The sequence below is a fragment of the Hyperolius riggenbachi genome, chromosome 1 (assembly GCF_040937935.1).
Source record: "Hyperolius riggenbachi isolate aHypRig1 chromosome 1, aHypRig1.pri, whole genome shotgun sequence".
NCBI lineage: Eukaryota > Metazoa > Chordata > Amphibia > Anura > Hyperoliidae > Hyperolius > Hyperolius riggenbachi.
Genome location: NC_090646.1, coordinates 607,305,657 through 607,320,372, shown reverse-complemented (window position 1 = coordinate 607,320,372; position 14,716 = coordinate 607,305,657). Strand labels below are relative to the sequence as shown.

Sequence of the window (14,716 nt, the reverse complement as noted above, 5' to 3'; positions counted from 1 at the left end):
TTTTTAAAATAGTAGCTGAACTTGTTACCTCTGGACTGTTTTTCAGTGGTGCTATCAGGGAGAATGTGTGACATTTGGGACCTGGCCAAAAAGCATTGATGGAGACTGGGGGCCGTGGTCTTTGTGGGGAGAGTGCACCAGGACCTGCGGGGGCGGAGTCTCCTCATCCCTAAGGCACTGTGACAGTCCAGCGTAAGTAGCTAAAGTAAGCCTGAGCCAAACCAAAGAACTATTTGGATCGTTTTAAAATGTAAAGTATGTGTTTTTGATGTGTTTTTCTTGTTGTTGTTGAAAATGTTATAATTTATTTTCTGAAATGTTAAGGGTAAGTGTATTTATATTATAAATATAGTAACTCCATTGATTTTATGTTCTCATTAAAGTGTATCTGAAGGGTAAAAATAAAGTGCCCCAATTAGGTACTTGCCTCGGGAGGGGAAAGCCTCTGGATCCTATTGAGGCTTCCCCCTTCCTCCTCACCAGAGGGGATCCAGCACTGGCTCCCTCGAAAAAATGGCCTTGTTGGCGGTGCACACAGATGCAGTAGCTGCTTTCCAACAGGCTCTGGTGGAAATAGCCGAGCCTGATTGGATCCGCTCCACTGCACAGATAAGTCGCGCTTGCACAGTAGTGCAGTCCCGATCAGGCGCAGATATTTCCGTCGAAGCCAATCAGGAAGCTGCTAGTGGGCCTTTGCACACTGCTCAAAGTAAATATTGTCACTGTCACTGTGGTGGGAGCCAGCGCTGGAAGGAGCTGGCTGAGGAGAACGGAGGAAGCCTCATTAGGATCCAGATGTTAATCCCTCCCAAGGTAAGGTAAGCACCTCCCACTGGCACTTTTTTTTTACTTCAACTACTTAAGGACCTTGATAATTGAAATCTACGCCCTGTTTTGATGCTGATCTGGCTGGCAGGGTGTAGATTTCAATAAACCAACACCGCATGTTCTCGCTGCTTTCGTCACTCTCGAAGATCTCGTCGCTATCTCCCCGCCGTAGCTCACTTGCTCTGCCGTCTCTAGAACGGCAGAGCCCTGTGAGCAGGTCAGGAGCCGATTTCATTGGCTCCTGCCCCTGTCTATCAATGTAAGCAGCTCCCATTGGCTTACAGTGATATGTAGGGTCAGGAGCCAATGAAAGCGGCTTCTGACCGGCCCACAGGAGCTCCGCCGCCATAGAGACTGCGATTGCAGCGGGTATGTGCGGCAATTCGTCTGTGTTCATTGCTATTCCTAACAAAGGAATACTGCTAAGGGGGCCGAGACCGCTGGTACTTAAGTGGTTAAAGAGCAGATTACAGCATATTACATAGGTAGCCCCAAATGGACCATAGCTACACAGTTAATGTAACTTCTGTAAAAGCTGGTCAGGCATTTTGATAATTGGTTATATGAGCAGCCTTTGAGTACCCAGGCTGCCATCTTAAAGTAAGGGGGGGTGTTTATAAAAGGCCAATAACATGGCAAGTTCATTGTTCAGAAGATGTATGCGGTGAATATGTCCGTTTCAGGAATGAGGAGAAGTTGGGTTAAATGGTGCTTTTTATATTTGGACAGAGATCATCTTTAAAGAAAAGGTAGAGCGTTTTTCCCAGTAGAACCATAATTAAATTGTCTTTCTTTCTGCCTTTTGCCACTGTCCAGAACTCTAGTATTCTATTACGCCAGCAGCAAAAGGTTGTCCATTTTGTGATAGTGTTGCTCCTCTGAGTGCCGTTATTTTGGGACTGATGAACTTCTCTGCTAGGACATTATAAATATCAGCAGGATGAGGTTCCTCTCGGTGTTCTCATTGGATGCGCTGTGCGTGTGTTCGGCTTAAAATCTCTAGAAAGCAGTAAAGTGGACAGTTGACAAAGCTTGATTTAATTCATCATAATGACTGTAGATTTTAAAATAACAAGTGGAGAACTCTAAATATGTAACATTAAGAGGAGTTTTAGAATCCGTATTTCTCTCTGGAGATTTGGATGGGTGTCCATTTACAGGGAAGCCACCAAAGAAGTGAAAATCTAATATTAGATTTTTTATGGCCAAATAATAAATAAAGTCACTTTTTTTTTTTTTTTTTTTGTTTAGCAATTTTACACTTTTCCGGGAATCTAAACTCTTTCACAGTTCTTTCATTCCCCAGTGCATATTTGTCTGCATCTATGCTAAATTCCACCTCTGCGTTTATACATTTCATGGTGTAATGAATTCACCATGCAGAGTCACTTGGACTTGGCAAGCTTTTTCCTATCGGAAGATGCTATAGCTTAACATAAACATAAAGCTTTCATCTTTTAGATGACAGGCTGAAAAGGACCTACAGCCAGCCTGTTAACTGAGAACTTCCTCTTGATGTCCTTAGCAACCAAGGTCAGCAGCCTCCATTAGGGCAAATTGGGCAGTTGTCCAGGGCCATAGAGCCTGTAGGGTCCCTATATCTCCCCCCTTTCTGTGGCATCACTATAGGAATACAGCATACACCTGGTGTCAACCTTGGTGTTACTGCACAGTAAAAGCCCACCTTATAGTGCTGTGTAAGAGATAGGGGCAAAAAAAGACCGCCTAATACTGCTATTTAGGGAACGGTAAGACAAAAGGGCCTGAATCTGTTAATTTGGGTGTACTGTGCGTCTGATAGGCCACTGTACAAATGGCGCTACTGGAGTTTGGTTATTTTATAGCCAAACTTTTCCTACAATAGTTAGCATTGATGGCAGGGGTGATTTACTGTGAAGTTTGGCTACTATGTAACAGAAATCCAGTTAGCAGCAGAGATTTCTGTTAGCGTTTGGCTCCGAACTCCTGCTACTACAGTTAGCCGCATGATTTTGCAGCTGTGATATCTTCCGGAGTTTGGGTGCTATGTATCTGAACTCCGGCTAGCGCCAGTAGCTTGCTACAGAGTTACAGTCAGCAGCAGGGAGTCAGTATAGCAGTGATGGATAACAGCGGTAGCTGGACGGTAACTAATTTTTCTCCTTGCTATCCCACAAATCTTTTGACGCACAGTTAGTTTATCAAGACATTTTGCAGGAGAACTTAAGACGTCTGTCCAGCAGCTGAAGCTCAGCAGAAGGTGGGTGTTGTAACAGGACAACAACCCAAAACATAGAAGTAAATTAATAACAGAATGACTTAAACAGAAGCAAATGGGCCTTCTGCAGTGGCTCAGTCAGAGTCCTGACCTCAACCCGATTGAGATGCTGTGGCATGACCTCAAGAAAGCGATTTACACCAGACATCCCAAGAATATTGCTGAACTGAAACAGTTCTGTAAAGGAGAATGATCAAGAATTTCTCCTGACCGTTGTGCACGTCTGATCTGTAACTATAGGAAACGTTTGGTTTAAGTTATTGCTGCCAAAAGAGGGTCAACCAGTTATTAAATCCAAGGGTTCATATACTTTTTCCACCTGCACTGTAAATGTTTACATGGTGTGTTCAATAAAAACATAGAAACATTGAATTGTGTGGTCTTAGTTTAAGCAGACTGTGATTGTCTATTGTTGTGACTTAGATGAAGATCAGATCACAATTTATGACCAATTTGTGCTGAAATCCATATAATTCCAAAGAGTCGACATACTATACTTGCTACTGTATCATCTCATTTAGACATGACAAGCGCATTGTTGCTTTATTTCCTTAGTTCTTTCTTGGGCGCTCACCAAGGCATCACCATTCCGTTTGTCAGTATGTAATCCTTTTATGTAAGCTGGTAGGAGTTTTCTTCTGGGTGTAAAGTTTTCACATGTGCTTGTCTCGTATCAGACTGGACGTTACAAGCCAAGCTTGATGTTATTGAATTATGTTCTATCACCAGAGACAGTGAGATCACTGAAATACAAGTCAGCTTGTTGTGTCTACCCTGATATCCCAAGTGAGATTGTGTTTCTTGGTCGGCCACTCCTAGGCTCAGAGGGACTGAAAATAGTTAACAGGAAAAGGTCATGCTATGTTTTTACTACTGTTACCTCTAGCCTTTGGCTGCCACAGCCTACAAATTACGGATGATTTGCTTCCATGTTGTGATATGTGAATATCTGCAGACAGTTGATGATTTGGTTATAATGCATGACACACAAATGTAAATCACAGTTCCTTCTTACAGACCATCGGGAGGAGGGAAATACTGCCTAGGAGAGAGAAAGCGCTACCGCTCATGCAACACCGATGTAAGTAAACACGATGGCTGTCAACCATGTAGTTAAATGTAATTTTGCCTTCTTAAAACAAAAGGGATTTGCTATAATTCATCTTCAAGTGAGCAACTGTAGTTTCCCATGATGCTCAGGGAAGGCTTGTATACTGTATTTTTGGCATTTAAAGTGTACCAGAGCTGACTACATGACAAAAATTGATACTTACCTGGGCTTCCTCCAGCCCCATAAGCACATCTGAGCCTCTTGCCTTCTTCCCCGCGGTCTGCCATTCAACCACGATCAGCCCTGGTAACCGGCTCAGTCAGGTCCAGTCTGGGAAGACCCTGACAGACACGACTGAGTCGGTTACTGGGGCTGATCGCGGCTCAACGGCAGACTGCAGGAGGTTGGCAAGGGACTCGCTCTTGCTTATAGGGCTGGAAGAAGCCCTGCTTAAGTATCGATTTTTGCTATTTAGTCAGCTCTGGTTTTCTTTAACACTGACTTTTTCTCCCCACAAAAGGGGGAGAAAAAGTCCCTGCGTCTTACATGCCGAATACAGGGAAACCCCAACATACGCCCGCTGATGCAAACCACCAACCTGCCACAATGTCAGGGACCCCCTGCATTGTCCCCATGTGTCATGTGTTCCAACCCCCCACATTTGTCCTGCGCAAAAGCATGCATTTAGTATCTGCCCTTTTTTTTTAATTTTTATTTTTTTACATTTTTCTTTATAGCTTTATAAAACAAGAAAGTACAGTCATTAAAACGAACAAACAGAGTCTCTCATTGAGTACATTACAAAGTTAAACCTACAGTGCAGGGGATTTACAGCAATGTACAGTGGCTTGCAAAAGTATTCGGCCCCCTTGAAGTTTTCCACATGTTGTCACATTACTGCCACAAACATGCAGCAATTTTATTGGAATTCCACGTGAAAGACCAATACAAAGTGGTGTACATGTGAGAAGTGGATCGAAGATCATACATGATTCCAAACATTTTTTACAAATAAATAACTGCAAAGTGGGGTGTGCGTAATTATTCAGCCCCCTGAGTCAATACTTTGAAGAACCACCTTTTGCTGCAATTACAGCTGCCAGTCTTTTAGGGTATGTCTCTACCAGCTTTGCACATCCAGAGACTGAAATCCTTGCCCATTCTTCTTTGCAAAACAGCTCCAGCTCAGTCAGATTAAATGGACAGCGTTTGTGAACAGCAGTTTTCAGATCTTGCCACAGATTCTCGATTGGATTTAGATTTGGACTTTGTCTGGGCCATTCTAAGACATAGATATGTTTTGTTTTAAACCATTCCATTGTAACCCTGGCTTTATGTTTAGGGTCATTGTCCTGCTGGAAGGTGAACCTCCACCCCAGTCTCAAGTCTTTTGCAGTCTCCAAGAGGTTTTCTTCCAAGTTTGCCCTGTATTTGGCTCCATCCATCTTCCCATCAACTCTGACCAGCTTCCCTGTCCCTGCTGAAGAGATGCACCCTCCGAGCATGATGCTGCCACCACCATATTTGACAGTGGGGATGGTGTGTTCAGAGTGATGTGCAGTGTTAGTTTTCCGCCACACATAGCGTTTTGCATTTTGGCCAAAAAGTTCCATTTTGGTCTCATCTGACCAGAGCACCTTCTTCCACATGGTTAATGTGTCCCCCACATGGCTTGTGGCAAACTGCAAATGGGACTTCTAATGCTTTCTGTTAACAATGCCTTTCTTCTTGTCACTCTTCCATAAAGGCCAACTCTGTACAGTGCATGACTAATAGTTGTCCTGTGGACAGTCTCCCACCTGAGCTGTAGATCTCTGCAGGTCATCCAGAGTCACCATGGGTCTCTTGACTGCATTTCTGATCAGCGCTCTCCTTGTTCGGCCTGTGAGTTTAGGTGGACGGCCTTGTCTTGGTAGGTTTACAATTGTGCCATACTCCTTCCATTTCTGAATGATCGCTTGAACAGTGCTCCATGAGATGTTCAAGCCTTTGGAAATCTTTTTGTAGACTAAGCCTGCTTTAAATTTCTCAATAACTTGATCCCTGACCTGTCTTGTGTGTTCTTTGGACTTCACGGTGTTGTTGCTCCCAATATTCTCTTAGACAACCTCTGAGGCCCTCACAGAGCAGCTGTATTTGTACTGACATTAGATTACACACAGGTGCACTCTATTTAGTCATTAGCACTCATCAGGCAATGTCTATAGGCAACTGACAGCACTCAGATCAAAGGGGGCCGAATAATTATGCACACACCATTTTGCAGTTATTTATTTGTAAAAAATGTTTGGAATCATGTATGATTTTCGTTCCACTTCTCATGTGTACACCACTTTGTGTTGGTCTTTCATGTGGAATTCCAATAAAATTGATTCATGTTTGTGGCAGTAATGTGACAAAATGTGGAAAACTTCAAGGGGGCCGAATACTTTTGCAACCCACTGTATATGGAGCATAACCAAAGTTACATCAGTAGTACGTTAAAATCAGTATATGTTGACTAAGATGATTTCTTAATTTAACAGCAGCAACATCCTATAAACTGGTAATACTTAGATTAGCAAAGTGTCAAATAATCTTACAATGAATGCTGTGAATGTTCTTACTCATAGAGCTAGAAAGTTATAAGAGATGTATAGAGAATAGAGATGAAAAGGTTATACGAAATTGGATTTGTTTCTTTTAGCTTTTTTCAAGCTGCCCATATATGATCAAATATTTTAGGGCATTTGCGTGCCTTTATATGTTAGATTGTATAAGGGTAGATCAGCATTTACAGATCAAAGCCAGTTATTCAGAAAAAAGGGCTCTCATTCACTTTACCCAGGCTTTCTGTTCAAAAGGGGATCCAATTAATTTTCACAACCTTTTTTTCTGTAACTTGCGAAAATGTGTCTAGCAAGGGTCTAGTCAGGGCCGACGCTACCATAGAGGCAGAGGGGACAATTGCCTCAGGGCCCCAGAGCCTGTAGGGCCCCAAGGTGTCTCCCCCCAACTTAACTGTTGCTCCCCAGGGACCCTGTAGAGTCTTCAGCAGAACTATGGGGTGTCAGCCCATGGCTCAGGAGTCCTGGGAGAAATTTGACTGCAACAAAGGGACCCTACTGCCGCTTTTTGGTTGAGGGTATCTACTGGGGGGCTGCTTGGTTAATTTTGCCCTGGGGCTCCACTGTTACTAGAACCGGCCCTGGGTCTAGTATACAGTGCAGGAGAGTATTAACCTGTATGCATGTCAATACGGTTCACAGCATGCTTTGTATTGACCTGTATATTCATCAATGCCGCTAGGGAGGTTAAAGCAGTTTCAGTGCCTTCATGATTTGGGCCTAAAATCCATTCCTTTTACATTTAATCATGTTCAGGATATTTGTTGTTTATTCATGGTGGTCTTTTTTGCTTTATTCCTCAGTTTTGTTCCTATAAGGGGATGAACATACTACAATACTTATTAAGAATCTGTTCAAAAATGTGCCATTGGCTTCCAGTGTTCTTACAGCATAGTTGGCTATCCCATTGCAAAAGATTTAGCGAATCCACGAGCCGTTTAAACTTGGCTTTTCTTAAATTCATAGTTTTAATTGTCCCTTTGCTCAAAACTCTTTTAAATGCCAACTCAGTGGAAACGCCAATTCCATTTTGATCCAGCTGAAATGTGTTGTGTTTTTTTCTCTTATATTTCCCATCTTACAAAAGCCAAATCTGTAAAGGGGAATCTTTTAAATCCAACCTCCTACATGTTTATTGCCATCCATGTTTTGTAGCAGGGTGCATTGTAGGGTATTCATTACTGTTATCTGATAGGTAGTGTTTTAAACCATAGCTGGTGTTGTTGTCATAGGATACAGAGCAAGAAAATGTGATTAGGCTGGCTACGTTATTCTCATAAATTTATGTGGTTGATTTGTAGGCTGTAATTCCTCCAAATTGGAGAGATGAGCACAAGTGATGGCTGGTGTAGCATTGCTGTTTATTGGTTCCCCTATGAATCTTAATATTTAATTGAGAATAAAATGATCCTGTACATGGACTTTTTTCCCAGACTGCTAGGCAGTTCTAGTGCTGATGTGTTTCTTCTTTTAAACATAATACGTAGGTTAATGAAGACACAGAACAAATGTGTAACATTTACAGATGTTTGACTATTTTAGAGTGTCAATTTTCCTTTTGTAAAATTAAGTAAATATTACCGATATCTTACTACAGGTAAACCGAACCTTACTCTCCCTCAGAACCCTCCTCCCTTCAATGCCTAACACTAAGATGGCGCCTATCCTAACAACTCCTCTTCCTGATGCCTAACCTTAATAGTTAGCCACCTCCAAGACACACCCCATTTCTGACGCCAAAACCTTAACCGCCCACCCCTCTAGCACACATCCTCTTCCTGATGACTAACCTTAACCACCCCCCCCCCCTCCCAGCACAATCCCCCTTTCTGATGCCTAAGCTTAACCGCCCCAGAACACACTCCCTTCTGACACCTAACCTTGACCACCAACCCATCACACTAGCACACACCCTCTTCCTGATGCCTAACCTTAACCGCCCACCCCCCATCACAAACCCACTTCCTGACACCTAACCTTGACCGCACAACCCCCAGCACAAACCCCTTTCCCGTCAGGTTTACCGTAACCCCCCAGCACGCACCCCCTTCCTGATACCCACTCTTAACGACCCCCCCCCCCCCCCCCCAACGCAAATACGCCAAAAAAATGGAAAATACCGGACTTGCCACATAAAAAGTAATGTTAACAATACATTTTACCAGGTGCCCAAATTAACATTAGTGCCAATGGCGGCGGCCAAATTGTCCATTTACAGCAGGCACCCAAATTAGGCCCCGTTCACACTTGCGGTTGTCTGCCAAACGGACCGGATGACCTGACCGGATCCGGACCGGATCCGGATCGGATCCGTACGGTTCTGATCCGGATCCGATCCGGATCCGGTCAGGTTGCATCAGGTGTTCATCAGGATGCGATCCGGATCCGTTTGGCAAAAGTTACGTAAAAAACAAAAAAAATGTTGGGGTCTGGGAGGTCAGCAGAAGGGGGACCTGTGGAATCAGGCCCTCCGCTGTTTAGCACTCACCTCCACCTCCAACATGCTGCCAACATCTCCAGCTCGTGCTGCTCCACTCCAAAATGCTTGCCCATGTGTCCCCGATCCAATATCGCCGCAACAATCCTCATAGGAAGTGGGGTAGAACATCCGGATTTTTAGCCAGTGTGTTGTGCGCTATCCGGTTCTCATTGATTTGTATTGGCCGGATGGTGCAGTCCGGCTCCGCCCCGGATACGGCTGCCGGAGGAGCCGGACCAAAAAATAGCGCATGTTGGAACGGACGCCGGAGTCCGGATCCGGTCCGGCTCCGGTCCGGACGAAACGGACGCATGTGAACGGTGGCATAGACTTACATTGCTATGCCGTGCGTCCGTTTCGTCCGTTCCGCATGCGGTGCGGCTCTGGCACGGCGATTCCGGATAGCCACCGCTAATGTGAACCGGGCCTTACCTTTTTCCGAACAACTTCCTGGCAGGGGTTTTGGAGACCCAATCTTGATTAACTCAAGAATTAACCACCTGAAAAGTTTGACAGTACATGACGAATATGTTGCTTAAAGCTGCTGTTTTTCTCAAGCCTCAAATGCACATTGTCCGCATCCATCATCCTTTTAATCATTTTTATAGACATAAGTCTTTGCTGATTCTGCTCTTTGGAGAAAACCATCCCTTCCTCCTGTACGGTAAACTAATTTATTTTTCGCTCTTCCCTGACTGCTTTTCAGACATACAAACAGTGCTTTCCCTCCTCCGGGTCACCCCCTTGTTGTGTGCTGGGAGGTTATACATTCTTAGGAGAAAATGCTGATTAATTCACAAAACTTCTAATACAGATGGTAGTTTATTTTTTCCACTCAGCTTTTTTTGGTAGATGTGGAAATAGGTTCAGTGGCAGTCCGAGACTCTGTGAACTCTGGTGGCTTAAGGGAGTGTTTGGAATCCTGCCGTGCATTTCTGCTGATGACATCTCTTGCTTATAGTTGCAAAAAAGAGATATTCTTCAAGTTCAATCTCCTCATATCCAGCAGTGTTGGTCCTGAGAATGGCAAATTGTTTCCCAACCACAATGGAAGATTTCTTTGGATCAACACGTTCCCATAGTGTCCATAAGTACAGCCAGCCCATTTTTACACTCTATTAAGTTGTACGATGTTAAACCATTCCAAAGTACCTGATGGTAAACCCCTTCATCAGGCACTTACCTGCTTCCTGCAACACAGAGCTTCAGGTTGTTGTCTTTTTAGAGAGCCACCACTCCTACCTCTGCAATTTAATATTCATGATGCCAAACCAGAAACTAGTAGCAGCCCTACCCGAAGAACCGGTCACATAAATACTCTTTTAGGACAGGATTCTTTGGTATAAAAGTATCATTTGACACTCCAAGTTAACACATGGGCCACAGCAGGTAGATATAGCTTTTTGGTTTGGGTGCAGGCATTTGGCAATAGGATGGTTTTCAGTCAGTGCTGTTGCAGAGTTTTCGGTGGAGCAGTGGTGGAATAGGAACCAGTACTAAAACCAAAGTAGAGCTGGAAGGTGTGCATGGAAAGGTTAGGGTCAAGCAATGGTAAGGTTGATTGGGGTTGGGGAGTAATGTAGGAGGAGGTTATGGATGTGATAGGATAGGAAGTGAAGGGGGGTGTAAGGCTATGTTTAAGTTTAAATGTTTAATGATTTATACTTAAATGAGATTATGGGGAAAGGAGACTGCATGCTGTTGGAGGCTGACGTTCGAAACCATTTCAAGGGGGGACTTCAATTAGGTCACCGTACCTAATTAATTAATTGGTTTCTGAATAAATGTAGCCTCAAAAGACCCTCTTTGATGTAAATGGTTTCCTATTAAGGGGGAATAAGATTTATATTGATCTAGAAAAAAAGCAGTTTATAGGTTATGCCCATATCCCGATGTACATTAATATGATTAAATATGGATAAGTGGGACTTTAAAGGGGTATTTATCAATGTACCATTTTGAAAAAAACTGGTTAAAAGCAGAATGCCAAAGACAGGTCATCCAATGGTCATTAAAATCATAGCTTTATTAACAAATAAAACTGTTTATTAAAAAAAATCACACATTTATTTATTGTATTTATAAAGCGCCAACATATTACGCAGCGCTGGACATTAATTTAGGTTACAGACAATATTTAGGGGTGACAAAACTGCAAGTCCAGTAAAGAGATAAGCTAGAAGCAATTATATTTCCCATTGTTTTTCACCTTTTGTAAAAAAGGTAACTGATTATTATTTCAAACTGAATTCCACAAGTGTTCTGCACACATGACAAAGATATGTTTAAAAGTACAAAAATAGTACACTATAAAGGAGAAGCACGTTATAATGTTGTTTTGAAACCGGTAAGTAGAGTACACATATAGCTGATTTTTCCAACTCATGTTTACAGATAGCTGTGAGGCTATGCTGCAGATTTGCATCTTTTTGCATGTTTTTTTTATTTTTCTTGAGGTTTCACTTTATGTATTAACACTGGCAGCACCTTGCACTTTTATATTTGCCTCCGATGAAGCCCCTCTTTTAAAGAGGTGAAACCTGTCTGGTTGTGGTGGGGTGATGTGATGTGTGTATAGTATGTAGTTCTATCAGTCTGGGGAAAAGGGGTAGACCATAATACTGATCAGAGCCAAGTAAAGGCTATGCATGGTTTCAGGGATTCACAATTCCCCTCTCCAGAATAGTATTGAGATGTCTGCAGAGATGGGCATTTTAATCAAATCTAATAAAAGTTAGCTTTCAACATGTTGTTTTTTTTTTTGTTTTTTTTGATGGGTAAAATTGTGTTTTGCTAAATTAATTCAGGTTTGTGTAATTAAGTAAAAAGAAAAGGCACCAAAACTGCAGACCAAAGTCAGTGGCGCACCTGATAGCTTTAACCCATCACCTAGCTAAAATCCCATCCAAAACCCTCTGGCTCCACACCATGTCATTTTGACACCCTCCTTACTAAAATATCATGTTTTCAACCGTGTCCGGGGTGGGCAAGGCAGAAGAAAATTCATGTGACTTCACGCAGCCTACTGCTTCAGAACTACCTGCTGAAGTTACAGAGGAAAGATGAAAAGGGTACAAAATATATTGCAATCAAACATTTGCCCAGGCACAATTACAAACTGTCAGTAAGATCAGGCCAAACTGTTGTTAAAATGTACTTGCCATTTAAAATGCACCTGAACTGAGAGGGATGTGGAAGCTTGCACATACAGTGGTTTGCAAAAGTGTTCGGCCCCCTTGAAGTTTTCCATATTTTGTCATATTACTGCCACAAACGTGAATCAATTTTATTGGAATTCCACGTGAAAGACCAATACAAAGTGGTGTACACGTGAGAAGTGGAACGAAACATTTAAAAAAAAATAACTGCAAAGTGGGGTTTGCGTAATCATTCAGCCCCCTGAGTCAATACTTTGTAGAACCACCTTTTGCTGGAATTACAGCTGCCAGTCTTTTAGAGTATGTCTACCAGCTTTGCACATCTAGAGACTGAAATCCTTGCCCATTCTTCTTTGCAAAACAGCTCCAGCTCAGTCAGACTAGATGGACAGCGTTTGTGAACAGCAGTTTTCAGATCTTGCCACAGATTCTCGATTGGATTTAGATCTGGACTTTGACTGTGCCATTCTAACACATGGATATGTTTTGTTTTAAACCATTCCATTGTTGCCCTGGCTTTATGTTTAGGGTCGTTGCCCTGCTGGAAGGTGAACCTCCGCCCCAGTCTCAAGTCTTTTGCAGACTCCAAGATGTTTTCTTCTTAGATTGCCCTGTATTTGGCTCTATCCATCTTCCCATCAACTCTGATCAGCTTCCCTGCTGAAGAGATGTACCCCCCGAGCATGATGCTGCCACCACCATATTTGAGTGGGGATGGTTTGTTCAGAGTGATGTGCAGTGTTAGTTTTCCGGCCACACATAGCGTTTTGCATTTTGGCCAAAGTTCCATTTTGGTCTCATCTGACCAGAGCATCTTCTTCCACATGTTTGCCGTGTCCCCCACATGGCTTGTGGCAAACTGCAAACAGGACTTCTTATGCTTTTCTGTTAACAATGGCTTTCTTCTTGCCACTCTTCCATAAAGGCCAACTTTGTGCAGTGCAGGACTAATAGTTGTCCTATGGACAGATTCCCCCACCTGAGCTGTAGAGGCTGCAGAGGCAGCTCGTCCTGAGTCACCATGGGCCTCTTGACTGCATTTCTCATCAGGGCTCTCCTTCGGCCTGCGAGTTTAGGTGGACGGCCTTGTCTTGGTAGGTTTACAGTTGTGCCATACTCTTTCCATTTCTGAATGATCGCTTGAACAGTGCTCCGTGGGATGTTCAAGGCTTTGGACATTTTTTTTGTAGCCTAAGCCTGCTTTAACCATTTACCGCCATCCTAACGTATTAAAACGTCATGCTTACCTCTATTAACGGCAACATGACGTTTTAATACGTCGCGCATTCCCGCCGCTGCTACCGCCGTGTCTGCGCCGCTACCGCCGCTGTTTCCATCGGGATCCCGTGCTGGGTGATTGGGGAAGAAGACCGAACGGTCCTCTACCCAATCGTAGTGCCTGGAGTGAATGGATGTGACCGCGAACAGCGGCTACGTCCATTCACATAACAGGAAATGTAACAATTAAAGTGTGTGTAAAAAAAAAAAAAGTGAACGCTTCCTATAACGAGTGTTCACTAGTGCCATCTTGTGGCCAAAAAGTATATTACATCTACAAAATACATACATTTTCAAGTACATACACTTCATTAATAAAATTACACTTTCAACCCTACCCCCCCCCCACCCCCTCCCCAAAAAAAAAACACTTGTAAAAAAAATCGGCTTAAAACAAAAAAAAATAGTTGCCTTAGGGACTCAGCTTTTTTTAATCTATATTTTATGGGGGGAAATTAATTTTAATTTATTACATAGGGGCTTGTAATTATGGCCAGAACAAAAAAAACAGAACAGAAAAATAACACTTATATTTCAAAATAATATACTGTCGCCATACATTGTGATAGGGACATAATTTAAACAGTTTAATGATCAGGAAAACTGGGCAAATAAAACGTGTTTGTTTTATCCACAGGAGAATGTTTAATTTTAAAACTATAATGGCTTAAAACTGAGAAATAATGTTTTTTTTCTGTTTTTTTTTTCTGTTTTTCTCATTAAAACTCATTTAGAATAAAAAAAATTCTTAGCAAATTGTACTATCCACAGAAAGCCTAATTGGTGGCGAAAAAAACGAGGTATAGATCATTTTCTTGTGATCAGTAGTAATAAAGTTATTAGGGAATAAAAGGGAGGAGCACTGACAACTGAAAATTGCTCTGGTCCGTTAGGATAAAAACCCTTGGGGGTAACTTGGTTAAATTTCTCAATAACTTTATCCCTGACCTGTCTGGTGTGTTCTTTGGACTTCATGGTGTTGTTGCTCCCAATATTCTCTTAGACAACCTCTGAGGCCTGTATTTGTATTTACATTAGATTACATACAGGATCACTCTA

General features: G+C 42.6%; 1 protein-coding gene across 6 annotated transcripts in view; it reads left to right on the top strand.

The window, feature by feature from the left end:
• The window catches only part of ADAMTS6 (ADAM metallopeptidase with thrombospondin type 1 motif 6), a 410,266-nt gene that overhangs the window by 288,288 nt on the left and 107,262 nt on the right, over positions 1-14,716 (top strand). For all 6 annotated transcript variants that reach the window (XM_068249826.1, XM_068249813.1, XM_068249820.1 and 3 more), the window contains 2 exons: positions 47-192; positions 4,103-4,166. In XM_068249826.1, coding sequence (XP_068105927.1) covers positions 47-192; positions 4,103-4,166 — 210 coding nt within the window. The remainder of the gene's footprint in view (positions 1-46; positions 193-4,102; positions 4,167-14,716) is intronic.